General features: G+C 45.8%; 1 protein-coding gene across 9 annotated transcripts in view; it reads left to right on the top strand.

The window, feature by feature from the left end:
- nf2b (NF2, moesin-ezrin-radixin like (MERLIN) tumor suppressor b) overlaps nt 1-21,572 on the top strand; it is a 39,909-nt gene that overhangs the window by 777 nt on the left and 17,560 nt on the right. For 7 of the 9 annotated variants that reach the window (XR_006757707.1, XR_001319327.2, XR_001319330.2 and 4 more), the window contains exons 2-16: nt 660-778; nt 965-1,090; nt 1,252-1,374; nt 4,995-5,078; nt 5,209-5,277; nt 5,389-5,471; nt 6,008-6,083; nt 7,608-7,754; nt 7,989-8,063; nt 8,172-8,285; nt 8,796-8,918; nt 9,023-9,240; nt 9,820-9,922; nt 10,137-10,267; nt 10,476-10,647. Coding sequence is in view for 1 of the 9 variants with exons in the window: in XM_014129706.2 (XP_013985181.1) it covers nt 689-778; nt 965-1,090; nt 1,252-1,374; nt 4,995-5,078; nt 5,209-5,277; nt 5,389-5,471; nt 6,008-6,083; nt 7,608-7,754; nt 7,989-8,063; nt 8,172-8,285; nt 8,796-8,918; nt 9,023-9,240; nt 9,820-9,922; nt 10,137-10,267; nt 10,476-10,647 (1,734 nt within the window). In the remaining 8 variants the exon portion in view is untranslated. The remainder of the gene's footprint in view (nt 1-659; nt 779-964; nt 1,091-1,251; nt 1,375-4,994; nt 5,079-5,208; nt 5,278-5,388; nt 5,472-6,007; nt 6,084-7,607; nt 7,755-7,988; nt 8,064-8,171; nt 8,286-8,795; nt 8,919-9,022; nt 9,241-9,819; nt 9,923-10,136; nt 10,268-10,475; nt 10,648-21,572) is intronic. The other 2 variants (XR_006757711.1, XR_001319332.2) reach the window with 1 other exon arrangement.

A 21,572-nucleotide genomic window follows, 5' to 3' on the forward strand; every position in this document is an offset into this window, starting at 1 on the left:
TTTTCCTTAAGTAAAGGTTTAGCTACATTTAATGAACTTTTTCTAAAGCTAGCAGATATGACACCAAAAAATGGTTTAGACGTTGTTAATAATTTCTGACTAGTTACAAAGCCGTTGTGCTAATTTACTAGCTAGTTTAGCTAGACCAAACACAGGCTACCTTACTTTGCGCATGTGTAAACAAATAGCTAAAACACATTCATGTTGTGAATAATTATATTTGAAGGAATAGCAGTGTTGACACCCTGTAGTTAATGAACTCTATAAATCTGGGACAAACTGTGAGTAAGAAGTGTTTGCTAACTAGCTAACTAACAGTAGTTAAGTTAGATGCTGATAGAGGATGGTCACAACAAGAGGGTAACGATAGATTCACAAGAATCTAACAACTCATTTAACTAGTTACGCTAGACCATTTTCTTTACTTTGTTTGAGAGCGGGTATCTTTTGCTTATTATATATTGATATACAATATTCAGAACTCAGCAAATTAGTTATTGTAGCGATCAAGACAGGATGATCTCTGAACCCAGAACTAAATTCTCGCGTGAACGCTAATTTGGGAAAGGTGATGTGGGCCTAAATCTGGGCAAGCGAACCATGAAGTTGTTGATGGAATGATGATTGACATGTATTTGGTGGTGTTTTCCCCTCTACAGGTATCTCACCAATCTCCAAGGCCTCCAAAATGTCGATTTTAGGATTAAAAAAGAAACAACCAAAGACTTTTAAGGTCAAAGTCATCACTATGGATGCTGAAATGGAGTTTAGTTGTGAGGTAATGCACTTTTGCCCTATTGTAATGACATTACATTTTTGTGTGTACAACAAACAGAAACAGTAGCTGAAATAGTAGTCTTGAATGCTCTCGCTCCCCCCTTCCTCCCTCATCATGATCATGTTAGAATACTGTACAAATAATTATTAATGCAAATATTCTCTGTCTCCTCTGCCCCCCCCTCAGGTGAAATGGAAAGGGAAGGATCTGTTTGATCTGGTGTGTCGGACAGTGGGTCTGAGGGAAACCTGGTTCTTTGGGCTCCGGTACACAGTGAAGGATACCTATGCATGGCTGAAGACAGAGAAACGGGTGAGTGAGAGAATAGGGAAGTAGGGCAAGAAGAGGAGGGGGTGGGTCTTGATAAGAGGGGGGGGGCAAGGGAGAGAGAGCGAAGGAAAGATGGAGAGAAAGCAAGAAAATGGAAAAAAATATTGCCTAACAGTATTGATTTTTTGTTTGTGTGTATGCAGGTCTTGGATCAAGAGGTCCCTAAAGACTCGCCGATAACGTTTCACTTCCTGGCCAAGTTCTTCCCAGAGAAGGTAGAAGAAGAGCTGGTGCAGGAAATCACACAACACCTCTTCTTCCTGCAGGTAAAACAACTGTATTTCAACTCTTGTTAGGGAATCCACGAATCTAACGATGCTTTGATGTCGATTATTTGTGTATATATTAGAGGTCGACCGATTTATGATTTTTCAACACCGATACCGATTATTGGAGGACCCCAAAAAAAAATGATAAAATCGGCCGATTTTTATATATATTTATATAGGCCAATATATATATTTATATAGGGCAATGTATATATTTATTTGTTTGTAATAATGACAATTACAACAATACTGAATGAACAATTAACACTTATCTTAACTTTAATATAATGCATCAATAAAATCTATTTAGTCTCAAATAAATAATGAAACATGTTCAATTTGGTTTAAATAATGCAAAAACAGTGTTGGAGAAGAAAGTAAAAGTGCAATATGTGCCATGTAAAAAAAAAAAAGCTATCATTTAAGTTCCTAGCTCAGAACATGACACCATATGAAAGCTGGTGGTTCAATATTCCCAGTTAAGAAGTTAGATTTTTTTTATTTCACCTTTATTTAACCAGGTAGGCCGGTTGAGAATAAGTTGTCATTTACAACTGCGACCTGGCCAAGATAAAGCAAAGCAGTGCGACACAAACACAGAATTACACATGGGATAAACAAACGTACAGTCAATAACACAATAGAAAAACCTATATACAGTGTGTGCAAATGTAGTAAGATTAGGGAGGTAAGGCAATAAATAGGCCATAGAGGCTAAATAATTACAATTTAGCATTAACACAGGAATGATAGATGTGCAGAAGATGAATGTGCAAGTAGAGATACTGGGGTGCAAAGGAGCAAAAAATAAATAACAATATGGGGATGAGGTAGTTGGGTGGGCCATTTACAGATGGGCTGTGTACAGGTGCAATGATCGGTAAGCTGCTCTGACAGCTGATGCTTAAAGTTAGTGAGGGAGATATAAGACTCCAGCTTCAGTGATTTTTGCAATTCGTTCCAGTCATTGGCAGCAGAGAACTGGAAGGAAAGGTGGCCAAAAGGAGAGTTGGCTTTGGGGATGACCAGTGAAATATGCCTGCTGGAGCGCGTGCTACTATGGTGACCAGTGAGCTGAGATAAGGCGGGGCTTTACCTAGCAAAGACTTATATATGACCTGGAGCCAGTGGATTTGGCGAGGAATATGAAGTGAGGGCCAGCCAACGAGAGCATACAGGTCGCAGTGGTGGGTAGTATATGGGGCTTTGGTGACAAAACGGATGGCACTGTGATAGACTACATCCAATTTGCTGACTAGAGTGTTGGAGGCTATTTTGTAAATGACATTGCCGAAGTCGAGGATCGGTAGGATAGTCAGTTTTACGAGGGTATGTTTAGCAGCATGAGTGAAGGATGCTTTGTTGCAAAATAGGAAGCCGATTCTAGATTTAATTTTGGATTGTAGATGCTTAATGTGAGTCTGGAAGGAGAGTTTACGGTCTAACCAGACACTTAAGTATTTGTAGTTGTCCACATATTCTTAGTCAGAACCGTCCCGAGTAGTGATGCTAGATTGGCGGGTGCGGGCAGCAATCGGTTGAAGAGCATGCATTTAGTTTTACTTGCATTTAAGAGCAGTTGGAGGCCACGGAAGGAGTGTTGTATGGCATTGAAGGTCGTCTGGAGGTTAGTTAATACAGTGTCCAAAGAAGGGACAGAAGTACACATAATGCTGTTGTCTGCGTAGAGATGGATCAGAGAATCACCAGCAGCAAGAGCAACATCATTGATGTATACAGAGAAAAGTCAGCCTAAGAATTGAACCCTGTGGCACCCCCATAGAGACTGCAAGAGGTCCGGACCACAGGCCCTCCGATTTGACACATTGAACTCTCTCAGAGAAGTAGTTGGTGAACCAGGCGAGGCAATCATTTGAGAAACCAAGGCTGTTAAGTCTGCCAATAAGAATGTTGTGATTGACAGAGTCGAAAGCCTTAGCCAGGTCGATGAATACGGCTGCACAGTACTGTCTTTTATCGATGACGGTTATGATATCGTTTAAGACCTTGAGCGTGGTTGAGGTGCGCCCACGACCAGCTCGGAAACCAGATTGCATAGCGGAGAAGGTACGGTTGGATTCGAAATGGTCGGTGATCTGTTTGTTAACTTGGCTTTCGAAGACTTGTAGAAAAGCAGGGTAGGAAAGATATAGGTCTGTAACAGTTTGGGTCTAGAGTGTCTCCCCTTTGAAGAGGGGGAACTGAAGCAGCTTTCCAATCTTTGGGGATCTAAGATAATACGAAAGAGAGGTTGAACAGGCTAGTAATAGGGATTGCAACAATTGCGGCGGATAATTTTAGAAAGAGCAAATATTCAAACGAGAACTTTGAAGGTCGAAGTGGAGAAGGGTTCCGTGTGAACAGCAGTTGAACATGGGTCAGTCGGTCCTTTTAGGTTGTAGTTAATATAGGAATTATGACGCGTCGACTAGTTCTCTCTATACCATTTGTATTTCATATACCTTTGACTATTGGATTAGGCTGGCACTTTAGTATTGCCAGCCTAATCTCGGGAGTTGATAGGCATGAAGTCATAAACAGCGCAGTGCTCAAGCATTGCTAAGAGCTGCTGGCAAACGCATTGAAGTGCTGTTTGAATCAACGCTTACGAGCCTGCTGCTGCCTAACACTGCTCAGTCAGACTGCTCTATCAAATATCAAATCATAGACTTATTTATAACATAATAACACAGAAATACGAGCCTTTGGTCATTAATATGGTCAATCCGGAAACTGTCATTTAGAAAACAAAACGTTTATTCTTTCATTGAAATACGGAACCGTACCGTATTTCATCGAACGGGTGGCATCCCTAAGTCTAAATATTCCTGTTACATTGTACAACCTTCAATGTTATGTCATAATTATGTAAAATTCTGGCAAATTAGTTCGCAACAAGCCAGGCGGCCCAAGCTGTTGCATATACCCTGACTCTGTTTGCACAGAACGCAAGAGAAGTGACACAATTTCCCTAGTTAATATTGCCTGCTAACATGAATTTCTTAACAAAATTTGCAGGTTTAAAAATATATACTTCTGTGTATTGATTTTAAGAAAGGGATTGATGTTTATGGTTAGGTACATTTGTGCAATGATTGTGCTTTTTTCGGCAATGCGCTTTTGCTACAGTTGAAGTAGGCTGTGATTTGATGATAAACCGCATTGATTATATGCAACGCAGGACAAGCTAGTTAACCTAGTAATATCATCAACCATGTGTATTTAACTAGTGATTATGTGAAGATTGATTGCTTTTTATAAGGTAAGTTTAATGCTAGCTAGTAACTTACCTTGGCTCCTTGCAGCCACAAGGTCTTTTTGATGCTGCACTCGCGTGGCAGGCTCACACGCGTAACAGGTGGTCAGCCTACCACGCAGTTTCCTCGTGGATTGCCGATTACTGATTTATGAAAACTTAAAATCGGCCCTAATTAATCGGTGATGCCAATTAATCGGTCGACCTCTAGTATATATATCAAGTTGGGATTCAGCTCTTTTATGTTCTGACTTTACTACTGTAGCTTAATTGTCCTGAGAAGTCTTGTCGTGCCAACTGTTCTCAGACTACCCAGTGTATTTGCTGAGAACGGGTTGGGTTAATGTCTAATTCCCTCCAGGTGAAAAAGCAAATATTAGACGAGGAGATTTTCTGTTCTCCTGAAGCCTCTGTCCTGTTGGCGTCGTACGCTGTTCAAGCCAAGGTAAGGAAAGGCCCTTTCAGTGTGAATAACCTGTGTTGATGTTAATATATGGGCTGTGTTTTCAAGGCTTCTCCAGGTGTAGATTTCGAAAGCTGTCATCTACATGAATGTATTTTTCTCTCTCATACAGTATGGGGACTATGAACCAAACTTTCACAAGCCGGGGTTCTTAGCCCAGGATGAGCTCCTACCTAAAAGAGTAAGTAGTACCACTATGGACAAATAAGTGGGTGTGTGTGGGATCATGTTATTTGTGTATGTGTGGTCATCTTTTGGTGTGTGAGATCATGTTATTTGTTTGTTTACACAGGTTCTGATGCAGTACCAGATGACTGCAGACATGTGGGAGGAGAAGATCACAGCCTGGTACGCAGAGCACAGAGGCATCGCCAGGTAAGACCAGCTGACGCAGCTACTACTGCACTTATAGAGAAGCAGAGAGTGTCTCAACTCCGGTCCTCAAGTTCTCCCAGCGGTTCACATTATTGTTGTAGCCCCGGACAAACGCGCCTGAGGAGCATTCAGCAGCACACCACGTTTAGGAAAGTTCAGATAGATATGTTATGTAGAACTAACATGTATCTCTGACATGTAGAATAAGGACTCACGTCTGTGCCATTCATGGCATTTCTATCTGCATAGTTCGATAATGTTTGGCTGCTGAACGTGGCCCTGATTCAACTTGTCAAGGGCTTTATGATTAGTTGATTGATAGAATCCGGTGTGGTTCTATGGCAAAAATGTGTACTGTTGGGGTTACTGGAGCACCGGAGTTGAGAAACACAGCTATAGAGCATTATCTACCAGTACCAGACGAGTCAGATGTTTCTCCCATAGATACAGAACTACATGACCCATTGACTTGTGTTGCTTGGCCAGAGACAGTGTTGTCTAATGATTGATGTGTTTGGTATGTGTGCTGTTTACAGGGATGAGGCTGAGATGGACTACCTGAAGATAGCGCAGGACCTGGACATGTACGGAGTCAGCTACTTTGCCATCACTGTGAGTCACTCCTTCAGTCAAACACTTCTCTCTTACTTTGGTTGCGTCCCAATAATCCCTCTTTTCTCCTGAAGTGTACACTCGTTCACTACTTCCCACAAATAAAGTAATTGGATTGGTGAAGGCATGGGATAGAGGGAGTTTCCACCACGTTTCAATCAAACAGTAGTTTGTTACCCTCTGGTGATTTGCCGATATCGCCCTTCCACATCTGTGGTGAAAGATGGCAGAGCTAGCTAGAGCGGTATTTTGTCAGACCACGAGACAGTCTAACGTTTCCCTATGGTAATAATGACCCTGAACTATTATGACCCCTCTGTGGAAAGTTGAGTCTTAAGAACACAATGGTGTTCTCAGTGTTGCTCTACGACCCCTACAAGCATCACGGGACTCGTCTGAAGTCGGTACAGCCTCTTCTGCCAACTTCTGTCTGTAGCGTCTGAACAGTTTGGGCTACACACTAATATGACCCCTCTGTGGAAAGGTGAGTCTCTCACGAACACATACATGAACACGTACTTCCAAATGAATGGAAGTCAACTATATATACAAAAGTATGTGGACACGCCTTCAAGTTAGTGGATTTAGCTATTTCAGCCGCTCCCTTTGCTGACAGGTGTATAAAATCGAGCACACAGCCATGCAATCTCCATAGACAAACATTGGCAATATAATGGCCTTACTGAAGAGCTCAGTGACTTTCAACGTGGCACTGTCATAGGATGCCACCTTTCCAACAGGTCAGTTCGTCACATTTCTACCCTACTAGAGCTGCCCCGGTCAACTATAAGGGCTGATACTGTGAAGTGGAAACATCTAGGAGCAACAACGGCTCAGCCGCGAAGTGGTAGACTTAGCCTGGTGCTGAAGCGAGTGGCGCGTAAAAGTAATCTGTCCTCGGTTGCAACACTCACTACAGAGTTCCAAACTGCCTTTGGAAGCAACGTCAGCAACTCCATATTAATGCCCATCATTTTGGAATGAGATGTTTGACGAGCAGGTGTCCACATACTTTTGGTCATTTAGTGTGTGTATATACGGAGTTAGTTTAGTGCCTAAAATAAGCAGTTAAATACATGTAAAAAAATATATTGTTTCCTGATAATTCTTATGTCTCTCAGATATAGGACAGAACAAACTTCCTATAGATTTTTTCCGGGACTATCTGTTTTATGAAGTGAATCTGATATTCAATGCATTCTATGGGCTAATAGCAATAATGCCAAATTCAATGTTTCATCAACAAAAATGTACATATTTGTTTTTTTATACCTTAAGGGGTCCTAAAATTCTAAATCATATAGCTAAACGATCCTTGGTATGATGATCTTAAAACAATTCCATATGCTAGCTTTATTATTATGGGACCAGCACATACATGTTGCGTTTATATTTTTGTTCAGTGTCTTAATAGTACATGTATGAATGTTATAATACGTTATATCTCCACAGCAAATGAATCATGGCACAGACATGCATGAGTTTATATATGCACAAATGTTTTATATTGTGATATCTCCGCAGCAAAATAAACGAGACACAGACCTGCTACTGGGTGTCGATGCCCAGGGCCTTCATATTTACAGCCCCAACAGCAAACTGAACCCCAACAAATCTTTCCCCTGGAGCGGCATCCGCAACATCTCCTACAGCGAGAAGGAGGTAACCACGGTGAATCTGCTATTTTATTTATTTATTTAGTTTTCATCCAATTAAAAATACATCTCTGATGTTATGGCTACCTAGCCACATTAAACTGGCCTGCTCTCGCAAGCTCACTTTTATGTTTTACGTGAAGTAAACCTGATCGCAGCGGTCTGGTTTCCTGACGCTAATGGCTCCCATCTACTACACTACTACACAGATGATAACGTGTTATTAACTTTGTCCTCTCCCCTGGTACAGTTCACAATAAAACCTCTGGACAAGAAAAAGGATGTTTTCAAATTCTACTCCTCCCAACTGAGAGTCAACAAACTGGTAGGTTGTTGTTTGTAGGAAGTCAATTGGTGCCAGTTTTAACCTCTTATCGGGTCAAGTCCATTTTAACCCATGTGTGTTTGCCTGCGCCTGTGTGTGTGTGTTCAGATCCTGCAGCTGTGCATTGGGAACCATGACCTGTTCATGAGGAGGAGGAAGGTGGACTCCATCGAGGTACAGCAGATGAAGTCTCAGGCCAAGGAGGAGAAGGCTCGCAAGAAGGTCCGCTCTCAAAACATCCACAGACACTCTACCACACCCCTGTATTTTTGTAGTTTTCAGTGAGATATATATATATATATATATTTAAAATCATGTTTTTCCTTTGTCATTATGGGATATTGTGTGTAGATTGATGAGGGAAAAAAACAATTTGATGAATTTTGGAATAGGGCCTTAACCTAACAAAATGTGGAGAAAGTCAAGGGGTCTGAATACTTTCCTATGAAATACGGGGGGAAAAAATGGATGCAATGTATGCATTCACTACTGTAAGTCGCTCTGGATAAGAGCGTCTGCTAAATGACTAAAATGTAAATGTAAATATATATATATATATATATATATATATATATACACACACACACACACTTAGTATCTTCTCATTGAAAAAATACTGGCAGCTATGTCTGATTGGCTGTTCTGCCTATCCGTTTGCAGGCAGAGCGTTCTGATTGGTTGCGAGTGATATTATCTGTTCTCTGATTGGCTGAACTGCCTGTCCATCTGCAGGTGGAGCGTCAGATCCTTGCGCGGGAGAAGCAAATGAGGGAGGAGGCAGAGCGAGCGAAGGAGGAGATGGAGAGACGGCTGTTCCAGCTGCAGGACGAGGCACGGCTGGCCAATGAGGCGCTGGTAAGGGTGGCGTCTGTTCCATGAGGGCGGGGTCTCCTTAGGAATGTTTATGAACCGTTTATAACTGTTATATCTGCTTATGAAGGTGTTGTGTCTGTTTGTAGCTGCGTTCAGAGGAGACCGCAGACCTGCTGGCGGAGAAGGCCCAGATCGCCGAGGAGGAAGCCAAGCTGTTGGCCCACAAGGCTGCCGAGGCAGAGCAGGAGAGGCAGAGGATAGAGGCTACCGCCCTCAAGACCAAGGAGGAGAAGAGACTGATGGAGCAGAAGATGAGAGAGGCAGAGCAGCTGGCCGTCAAACTGGTGGAGCAGTCAGAGAGGAGGTACAGATATTACTGTCAGTATTCATCTTATTATTAGAAGTGTTTTACTTAAGAGGATAAGTAGTAGTAAAGGTCAAATGTAGCCATGAGCAGCAGGAGGAACGGCAGGGATTGCAGATGAGCTTAAAGCAGCAGGAGGAACGGCAGGGATTGCAGATGAGCTTAAAGCAGCAGGAGGAACGGCAGGGATTGCAGATGAGCTTAAAGCAGCAGGAGGAACGGCAGGGATTGCAGATGAGCTTAAAATAGCCGCAGGAGGAACGGTAGAGATTGCAGATGAGCTTAAAATAGCTGCAGGAGGAATGGTAGAGATTGCAGATGAGCTTAAAATAGCTGCAGGAGGAATGGTAGAGATTGCAGATGAGCTTAACCTAAGACAATGCACTCACACAGTGTCTGCACATGTACACAGGGTGCGCTTCATTATGCACCAATGTAATAGCTACAGGACCGAAACAGCGGAGAAGTTTAAACACCCACTTTCCACGCTCTTGGTTATAAAAGTCAGCCCAGCTCTGCAGTATATTTTGTGCATCGCTGACTAGTCAATGCACAGTAAGTAGCGGTTCCTCTCTGTAGGTCGAAGGAGGCGGACCATCTGAAGCAGGACCTGACAGAGGCCAAGGATGCTGAGAGGAGAGCCAAGCAGAAACTCCTGGAGATCACCAAGACATCTTACCCGGTACAGAAAACTATAACCCTAACCAAGAAATCTTACCCGGTACCTGAACCATCATTTTAGAGCTCACCACTATCACAGCTAATACAACATACCCAGTACAGTCCACACCATAACCATATTGATCATGTCGAACAGAGGTTATCAAAACCACATCCTCCCTTTTTCCTGGCCCCTATAACTGGCGCCTCTTGTTCTTTCTCTGTGTGTGTTCCAGCTCATAGCGGCCTACTCCCCCCCTCCTCCTCCCCCAGAGGGAGGAGACCTAGCTCTGGGATCCGGATCGATGAGGATCGACTTTAAAGACTCTGATATGAAGAGACTGTCAATGGAGATAGAGAGGGAGAGGTGAGCTGGGCTCCCTCCAAATGGCATCCTATTCCCTAAATAGTGCACTAATTTTGACCAGGGTATGTGGTCTGAAGTAGTGCACTACATAGGTAATAGGGTGCCATTTGGGACATTTGACTCCAAAAAGATGTTCCCTTTTCTCATGATCTCAAGAATCTGAGTAAACAAAACTGATAGGTGAAGGCTATCTCCCTCTCTCCCCCAGACTAGAGTACGTGGAGAAGAGTAAACACCTGCAGGACCAGCTGAAGGAGCTGAAGTCTGAGATTGAGTCTCTGAAGCTGGAGGAGCAGCAGCAGCAGCAGGCTGGGGTCTACAGCCTCCGCAATGAGGCCCGCGGCTACCCCCCTGAACCACCCTACATGCCCCATAGTAATGTAAGAACCACCCTACATGCCCCATAGTAATTAGAACTACCCCCCCGAACCACCCTACATGCCCCATAGTAATATTAGAACTACCCCCAGAACCACCCTACATGCCCCATAGTAATATTAGAGCTACCCCCCAGAACCACCCTACATGCCCCATAGTAATATTAGAACTACCCCCAGAACCACCCTACATGCCCCATAGTAATATTAGAACTACCCCCAGAACCACCCTACATGCCCCATAGTAATATTAGAGCTACCCCCAGAACCACCCTACATGCCCCATAGTAATATTAGAGCTACCCCCCCCAGAACCACCCTACATGCCCCATAGTAATATTAGAACTACCCCCCAGAACCACCCTACATGCCCCATAGTAACATTAGAACTACCCCCCAGAACCACCCTACATGCCCCATAGTAACATTAGAACTACCCCCCAGAACCACCCTACATGCCCCATAGTAACATTAGAACTACCCCCCAGAACCACCCTACATGACCCATAGTAATATTAGAACTACCCCCCCAGAACCACCCTACATGCCCCATAGTAATATTAGAGCTACCCCCCAGAACCACCCTACATGCCCCATAGTAATATTAGAACTACCCCCCAGAACCACCCTACATGCCCCATAGTAATATTAGAACTACCCCCAGAACCACCCTACATGCCCCATAGTAGTATTAGAACTACCCCCCAGAACCACCCTACATGCCCCATAGTAATATTAGAACTACCCCCCCAGAACCACCCTACATGCCCCATAGTAATATTAGAACTACCCCCCCAGAACCACCCTACATGCCCCATAGTAATATTAGAACTACCCCCCAGAACCACCCTACATGCCCCATAGTAGTATTAGAGCTACCCCCCAGAACCACCCTACATGCCCCATAGTAATATTAGAGCTACCCCCCAGAACCACCCTACATGCCCCATAGTAATATTAGAACTACCCCCCCAGAACCACCCTACATGCCCCATAGTAATATTAGAACTACCCCCCCCAGAACCACCCTACATGCCCCATAGTAATATTAGAACTACCCCCCAGAACCACCCTACATGCCCCATAGTAATATTAGAACTACCCCCCCCAGAACCACCCTACATGCCCCATAGTAATATTAGAACTACCCCCCAGAACCACCCTACATGCCCCATAGTAATATTAGAACTACCCCCAGAACCACCCTACATGCCCCATAGTAATATTAGAACTACCCCCCCAGAACCACCCTACATGCCCCATAGTAATATTAGAACTACCCCCCAGAACCACCCTACATGCCCCATAGTAATATTAGAACTACCCCCCAGAACCACCCTACATGCCCCATAGTAATATTAGAGCTACCCCCCAGAACCACCCTACATGCCCCATAGTAATATTAGAACTACCCCCCAGAACCACCCTACATGCCCCATAGTAATATTAGAACTACCCCCCAGAACCACCCTACATGCCCCATAGTAATATTAGAACTACCCCCAGAACCACCCTACATGCCCCATAGTAATATTAGAACTACCCCCCCAGAACCACCCTACATGCCCCATAGTAATATTAGAACTACCCCCCAGAACCACCCTACATGCCCCATAGTAATATTAGAACTACCCCCCAGAACCACCCTACATGCCCCATAGTAATATTAGAACTACCCCCAGAACCACCCTACATGCCCCATAGTAATATTAGAACTACCCCCCAGAACCACCCTACATGCCCCATAGTAATATTAGAACTACCCCCCAGAACCACCCTACATGCCCCATAGTAATATTAGAGCTACCCCCCAGAACCACCCTACATGCCCCATAGTAATATTAGAACTACCCCCCAGAACCACCCTACATGCCCCATAGTAATATTAGAACTACCCCCCAGAACCACCCTACATGCCCCATAGTAATATTAGAGCTACCCCCCAGAACCACCCTACATGCCCCATAGTAATATTAGAGCTACCCCCCAGAACCACCCTACATGCCCCATAGTAATATTAGAACTACCCCCCAGAACCACCCTACATGCCCCATAGTAATATTAGAACTACCCCCCAGAACCACCCTACATGCCCCATAGTAATATTAGAACTACCCCCCAGAACCACCCTACATGCCCCATAGTAATATTAGAACTACCCCCCAGAACCACCCTACATGCCCCATAGTAATATTAGAACTACCCCCCAGAACCACCCTACATGCCCCATAGTAATATTAGAACTACCCCCCCAGAACCACCCTACATGCCCCATAGTAATATTAGAGCTACCCCCCAGAACCACCCTACATGCCCCATAGTAATATTAGAACTACCCCCAGAACCACCCTACATGCCCCATAGTAATATTAGAACTACCCCCCAGAACCACCCTACATGCCCCATAGTAATATTAGAACTACCCCCCAGAACCACCCTACATACCCCATAGTAATATTAGAACTACCCCCCCAGAACCACCCTACATGCCCCATAGTAATATTAGAACTACCCCCCCAGAACCACCCTACATACCCCATAGTAATATTAGAACTACCCCCCCCAGAACCACCCTACATGCCCCATAGTAGTATTAGAGCTACCCCCCCAGAACCACCCTACATGCCCCATAGTAATATTAGAGCTACCCCCCAGAACCACCCTACATGCCCCATAGTAATATTTGAAACTACCCCCCAGAACCACCCTACATGCCCCATAGTAGTATTAGAACTACCCCCCCAGAACCACCCTACATGCCCCATAGTAATATTAGAACTACCCCCCAGAACCACCCTACATGCCCCATAGTAATATTAGAACTACCCCCCAGAACCACCCTACATGCCCCATAGTAATATTAGAACTACCCCCCAGAACCACCCTACATGCCCCATAGTAATATTAGAACTACCCCCAGAACCACCCTACATGCCCCATAGTAATATTAGAGCTACCCCCCAGAACCACCCTACATGCCCCATAGTAATATTAGAGCTACCCCCCAGAACCACCCTACATGCCCCATAGTAATATTTGAACTACCCCCCCAGAACCACCTACATGCCCCATAGTAGTATTAGAACTACCCCCCAGAACCACCCTACATGCCCCATAGTAATATTAGAACTACCCCCCAGAACCACCCTACATGCCCCATAGTAATATTAGAACTACCCCCCCAGAACCACCCTACATGCCCCATAGTAATATTAGAACTACCCCCCCCCAGAACCACCCTACATGCCCCATAGTAATATTAGAACTACCCCCAGAACCACCCTACATGCCCCATAGTAATATTAGAACTACCCCCCCCAGAACCACCCTACATGCCCCATAGTAATATTAGAACTACCCCCCCAGAACCACCCTACATGCCCCATAGTAATATTAGAACTACCCCCCAGAACCACCCTACATGCCCCATAGTAATATTAGAACTACCCCCCCAGAACCACCCTACATGCCCCATAGTAGTATTAGAACTACCCCCCCCAGAACCACCCTACATGCCCCCATAGTAATATTAGAACTACCCCCCCGAACCACCCTACATGCCCCATAGTAATATTAGAACTACCCCCAGAACCACCCTACATGCCCCATAGTAATATTAGAACTACCCCCCGAACCACCCTACATGCCCCATAGTAATATTAGAACTACCCCCCCAGAACCACCCTACATGCCCCATAGTAATATTAGAACTACCCCCCAGAACCACCCTACATGCCCCATAGTAATATTAGAACTACCCCCCCAGAACCACCCTACATGCCCCATAGTAATATTAGAACTACCCCCCCAGAACCACCCTACATGCCCCATAGTAATATTAGAACTACCCCCCCAGAACCACCCTACATGCCCCATAGTAATATTAGAACTACCCCCCCAGAACCACCCTACATGCCCCATAGTAATATTAGAACTACCCCCCAGAACCACCCTACATGCCCCATAGTAATATTAGAACTACCCCCCAGAACCACCCTACATGCCCCATAGTAATATTAGAACTACCCCCCAGAACCACCCTACATGCCCCATAGTAATATTAGAACTACCCCCCCAGAACCACCCTACATGCCCCATAGTAATATTAGAACTACCCCCCCCAGAACCACCCTACATGCCCCCATAGTAATATTAGAACTACCCCCCAGAACCACCCTACATGCCCCATAGTAATATTAGAACTACCCCCCGAACCACCCTACATGCCCCATAGTAATATTAGAACTACCCCCCAGAACCACCCTACATGCCCCATAGTAATATTAGAACTACCCCCCAGAACCACCCTACATGCCCCATAGTAATATTAGAGCTACCCCCAGAACCACCCTACATGCCCCATAGTAATATTAGAACTACCCCCCAGAACCACCCTACATGCCCCATAGTAATATTAGAACTACCCCCCAGAACCACCCTACATGCCCCATAGTAATATTAGAGACTACCCCCCAGAACCACCCTACATGCCCCATAGTAATATTAGAGCTACCCCCCCAGAACCACCCTACATGCCCCATAGTAATATTAGAACTACCCCCCCAGAACCACCCTACATGCCCCATAGTAATATTAGAACTACCCCCCAGAACCACCCTACATGCCCCATAGTAATATTAGAACTACCCCCCAGAACCACCCTACATGCCCCATAGTAATATTAGAACTACCCCCCCAGAACCACCCTACATGCCCCATAGTAATATTAGAACTACCCCCCAGAACCACCCTACATGCCCCATAGTAATATTAGAACTACCCCCCCCAGAACCACCCTACATGCCCCATAGTAATATTAGAACTACCCCCAGAACCACCCTACATGCCCCATAGTAATATTAGAACTACCCCCCCAGAACCACCCTACATGCCCCATAGTAATATTAGAACTACCCCCCCAGAACCACCCTACATGCCCCATAGTAATATTAGAACTACCCCCCAGAACCACCCTACATGCCCCATAGTAATATTAGAGCTACCCCCCCAGAACCACCATACATGCCCCATAGTAATATTAGAACTACCCCCCAGAACCACCCTACATGCCCCATAGTAATATTAGAACTACCCCCCAGAACCACCCTACATGCCCCATAGTAATATTAGAACTACCCCCCAGAACCACCCTACATGCCCCATATTAATATTAGAGCTACCCCCCCAGAACCACCCTACATGCCCCATAGTAATATTAGAACTACCCCCAGAACCACCCTACATGCCCCATAGTAATATTAGAACTACCCCCCAGAACCACCCTACATGCCCCATAGTAATATTAGAACTACCCCCCAGAACCACCCTACATGCCCCATAGTAATATTAGAACTACCCCCCAGAACCACCCTACATGCCCCATAGTAATATTAGAACTACCCCCCAGAACCACCCTACATGCCCCATAGTAATATTAGAACTACCCCCCAGAACCACCCTACATGCCCCATAGTAGTATTAGAACTACCCCCCCAGAACCACCCTACATGCCCCATAGTAATATTTGAAACTACCCCCCAGAACCACCCTACATGCCCCATAGTAGTATTAGAACTACCCCCCCAGAACCACCCTACATGCCCCATAGTAATATTAGAACTACCCCCCAGAACCACCCTACATGCCCCATAGTAATATTAGAACTACCCCCCAGAACCACCCTACATGCCCCATAGTAATATTAGAACTACCCCCCAGAACCACCCTACATGCCCCATAGTAATATTAGAACTACCCCCCCCAGAACCACCCTACATGCCCCATAGTAATATTAGAACTACCCCCAGAACCACCCTACATGCCCCATAGTAATATTAGAACTACCCCCCAGAACCACCCTACATGCCCCATAGTAATATTAGAACTACCCCCCCAGAACCACCCTACATGCCCCTAGTAATATTAGAACTACCCCCAGAACCACCCTACATGCCCCATAGTAATATTAGAGCTACCCCCCCAGAACCACCCTACATGCCCCATAGTAATATTAGAACTACCCCCCCAGAACCACCCTACATGCCCCATAGTAATATTAGAACTACCCCCCAGAACCACCCTACATGCCCCATAGTAATATTAGAACTACCCCCCCAGAACCACCCTACATGCCCCATATTAATATTAGAGCTACCCCCCCAGAACCACCCTACATGCCCCATAGTAATATTAGAACTACCCCCCAGAACCACCCTACATGCCCCATAGTAATATTAGAACTACCCCCCAGAACCACCCCTACATGCCCCATAGTAATATTAGAACTACCCCGCCAGAACCACCCTACATGCCCCATAGTAATATTAGAACTACCCCCCCAGAACCACCCTACATGCCCCATAGTAGTATTAGAGCTACCCCCCCAGAACCACCCTACATGCCCCATAGTAATATTAGAACTACCCCCCAGAACCACCCTACATGCCCCATAGTAATATTAGAAACTACCCCCCAGAACCACCCTACATGCCCCATAGTAATATTAGAACTACCCCCCCAGAACCACCCTACATGCCCCATAGTAATATTAGAACTACCCCCCAGAACCACCCTACATGCCCCATAGTAATATTAGAACTACCCCCCCAGAACCACCCTACATGCCCCATAGTAATATTAGAACTACCCCCCCAGAACCACCCTACATGCCCCATAGTAATATTAGAACTACCCCCCAGAACCACCCTACATGCCCCATAGTAATATTAGAACTACCCCCCCAGAACCACCCTACATGCCCCATAGTAGTATTAGAGCTACCCCCCCAGAACCACCCTACATGCCCCATAGTAATATTAGAGCTACCCCCCCAGAACCACCCTACATGCCCCATAGTAATATTAGAACTACCCCCCCAGAACCACCCTACATGCCCCATAGTAATATTTGAAACTACCCCCCCAGAACCACCCTACATGCCCCATAGTAATATTAGAACTACCCCCCCAGAACCACCCTACATGCCCCATAGTAATATTAGAACTACCCCCCAGAACCACCCTACATGCCCCATAGTAATATTAGAACTACCCCCCAGAACCACCCTACATGCCCCATAGTAGTATTAGAACTACCCCCCCAGAACCACCCTACATGCCCCCATAGTAATATTAGAACTACCCCCCAGAACCACCCTACATGCCCCATAGTAATATTAGAACTACCCCCCCAGAACCACCCTACATGCCCCATAGTAATATTAGAACTACCCCCCCAGAACCACCCTACATGCCCCATAGTAATATTAGAACTACCCCCCCCAGAACCACCCTACATGCCCCATAGTAATATTAGAACTACCCCCCAGAACCACCCTACATGCCCCATAGTAATATTAGAACTACCCCCAGAACCACCCTACATGCCCCATAGTAATATTAGAACTACCCCCCAGAACCACCCTACATGCCCCATAGTAGTATTAGAACTACCCCCCCAGAACCACCCTACATGCCCCCATAGTAATATTAGAACTACCCCCCGAACCACCCTACATGCCCCATAGTAATATTAGAACTACCCCCCGAACCACCCTACATGCCCCATAGTAATATTAGAGCTACCCCCCCGAACCACCCTACATGCCCCATAGTAATATTAGAACTACCCCCCAGAACCACCCTACATGCCCCATAGTAATATTAGAACTACCCCCCCGAACCACCCTACATGCCCCATAGTAATATTAGAACTACCCCCCAGAACCACCCTACATGCCCCATAGTAATATTAGAACTACCCCCCAGAACCACCCTACATGCCCCATAGTAATATTAGAACTACCCCCCAGAACCACCCTACATGCCCCATAGTAGTATTAGAACTACCCCCCCCAGAACCACCCTACATGCCCCATAGTAATATTAGAACTACCCCCCGAACCACCCTACATGCCCCATAGTAATATTAGAACTACCCCCCCGAACCACCCTACATGCCCCATAGTAATATTAGAACTACCCCCCCGAACCACCCTACATGCCCCATAGTAATATTAGAACTACCCCCCCCAGAACCACCCTACATGCCCCATAGTAATATTAGAACTACCCCCCCAGAACCACCATACATGCCCCATAGTAATATTAGAACTACCCCCCAGAACCACCATACATGCCCCATAGTAATATTAGAGCTACCCCCCAGAACCACCCTACATGCCCCATAGTAATATTAGAACTACCCCCAGAACCACCCTACATGCCCCATAGTAATATTAGAGCTACCCCCCAGAACCACCCTACATGCCCCATAGTAATATTAGAACTACCCCCCAGAACCACCCTACATGCCCCATAGTAATATTAGAACTACCCCCCAGAACCACCCTACATGCCCCATAGTAATATTAGAGCTACCCCCCAGAACCACCCTACATGCCCCATAGTAATATTAGAGCTACCCCCCCAGAACCACCCTACATGCCCCATAGTAATATTAGAACTACCCCCCAGAACCACCCTACATGCCCCATAGTAATATTAGAACTACCCCCCAGAACCACCCTACATGCCCCATAGTAATATTAGAACTACCCCCCAGAACCACCCTACATGCCCCATAGTAGTATTAGAACTACCCCCCCAGAACCACCCTACATGCCCCATAGTAATATTAGAACTACCCCCCGAACCACCCTACATGCCCCATAGTAATATTAGAACTACCCCCCGAACCACCCTACATGCCCCATAGTAATATTAGAGCTACCCCCCGAACCACCCTACATGCCCCATAGTAATATTAGAACTACCCCCCAGAACCACCCTACATGCCCCATAGTAATATTAGAACTACCCCCCGAACCACCCTACATGCCCCATAGTAATATTAGAACTACCCCCCAGAACCACCCTACATGCCCCATAGTAATATTAGAACTACCCCCCAGAACCACCCTACATGCCCCATAGTAATATTAGAACTACCCCCAGAACCACCCTACATGCCCCATAGTAGTATTAGAACTACCCCCCCCAGAACCACCCTACATGCCCCATAGTAATATTAGAACTACCCCCCGAACCACCCTACATGCCCCATAGTAATATTAGAACTACCCCCCAGAACCACCCTACATGCCCCATAGTAATATTAGAACTACCCCCCAGAACCACCCTACATGCCCCATAGTAATATTAGAACTACCCCCCCAGAACCACCCTACATGCCCCATAGTAATATTAGAGCTACCCCCCAGAACCACCCTACATGCCCCATAGTAATATTAGAGCTACCCCCCAGAACCACCCTACATGCCCCATAGTAATATTAGAACTACCCCCCAGAACCACCCTACATGCCCCATAGTAATATTAGAACTACCCCCCAGAACCACCCTACATGCCCCATAGTAATATTAGAACTACCCCCCCAGAACCACCCTACATGCCCCATAGTAATATTAGAACTACCCCCCCAGAACCACCCTACATGCCCCATAGTAATATTAGAACTACCCCCCAGAACCACCCTACATGCCCCATAGTAACATTAGAACTACCCCCCCAGAACCACCCTACATGCCCCATAGTAACATTAGAACTACCCCCCCAGAACCACCCTACATGCCCCATAGTAATATTAGAACTACCCCCCAGAACCACCCTACATGCCCCATAGTAATATTAGAACTACCCCCCCCAGAACCACCCTACATGCCCCATAGTAATATTAGAACTACCCCCCAGAACCACCCTACATGCCCCATAGTAATATTAGAACTACCCCCCAGAACCACCCTACATGCCCCATAGTAATATTAGAACTACCCCCCCAGAACCACCCTACATGCCCCATAGTAATATTAGAACTACCCCCCCAGAACCACCCTACATGCCCCATAGTAATATTAGAACTACCCCCCCAGAACCACCATACATGCCCCATAGTAATATTAGAACTACCCCCCAGAACCACCCTACATGCCCCATAGTAATATTAGAACTACCCCCCCAGAACCACCCTACATGCCCCATAGTAATATTAGAACTACCCCCCAGAACCACCCTACATGCCCCATAGTAATATTAGAACTACCCCCCCAGAACCACCCTACATGCCCCACAGTAATATTAGAACTACCCCCCAGAACCACCCTACATGCCCCATAGTAATATTAGAACTACCCCCCAGAACCACCCTACATGCCCCATAGTAATATTAGAACTACCCCCCCAGAACCACCCTACATGCCCCATAGTAATATTAGAACTACCCCCCCAGAACCACCCTACATGCCCCATAGTAATATTAGAACTACCCCCCCCAGAACCACCCTACATGCCCCATAGTAATATTAGAACTACCCCCCCCAGAACCACCCTACATGCCCCATAGTAATATTAGAACTACCCCCCAGAACCACCCTACATGCCCCATAGTAATATTAGAACTACCCCCCAGAACCACCCTACATGCCCCATAGTAATATTAGAACTACCCCCCCAGAACCACCCTACATGCCCCATAGTAATATTAGAACTACCCCCCAGAACCACCCTACATGCCCCATAGTAATATTAGAACTACCCCCCCCAGAACCACCCTACATGCCCCATAGTAATATTAGAACTACCCCCCCAGAACCACCCTACATGCCCCATAGTAATATTAGAACTACCCCCCCAGAACCACCCTACATGCCCCATAGTAATATTAGAACTACCCCCCCAGAACCACCCTACATGCCCCATAGTAATATTAGAACTACCCCCCCAGAACCACCCTACATGCCCCATAGTAATATTAGAACTACCCCCCCAGAACCACCCTACATGCCCCATAGTAATATTAGAACTACCCCCCCAGAACCACCCTACATGCCCCATAGTAATATTAGAACTACCCCCCAGAACCACCCTACATGCCCCATAGTAGTATTAGAACTACCCCCCCAGAACCACCCT

The sequence above is a fragment of the Salmo salar genome, chromosome ssa11 (genome assembly GCF_905237065.1).
Source record: "Salmo salar chromosome ssa11, Ssal_v3.1, whole genome shotgun sequence".
NCBI classification, from domain to species: Eukaryota; Metazoa; Chordata; class Actinopteri; order Salmoniformes; family Salmonidae; genus Salmo; species Salmo salar.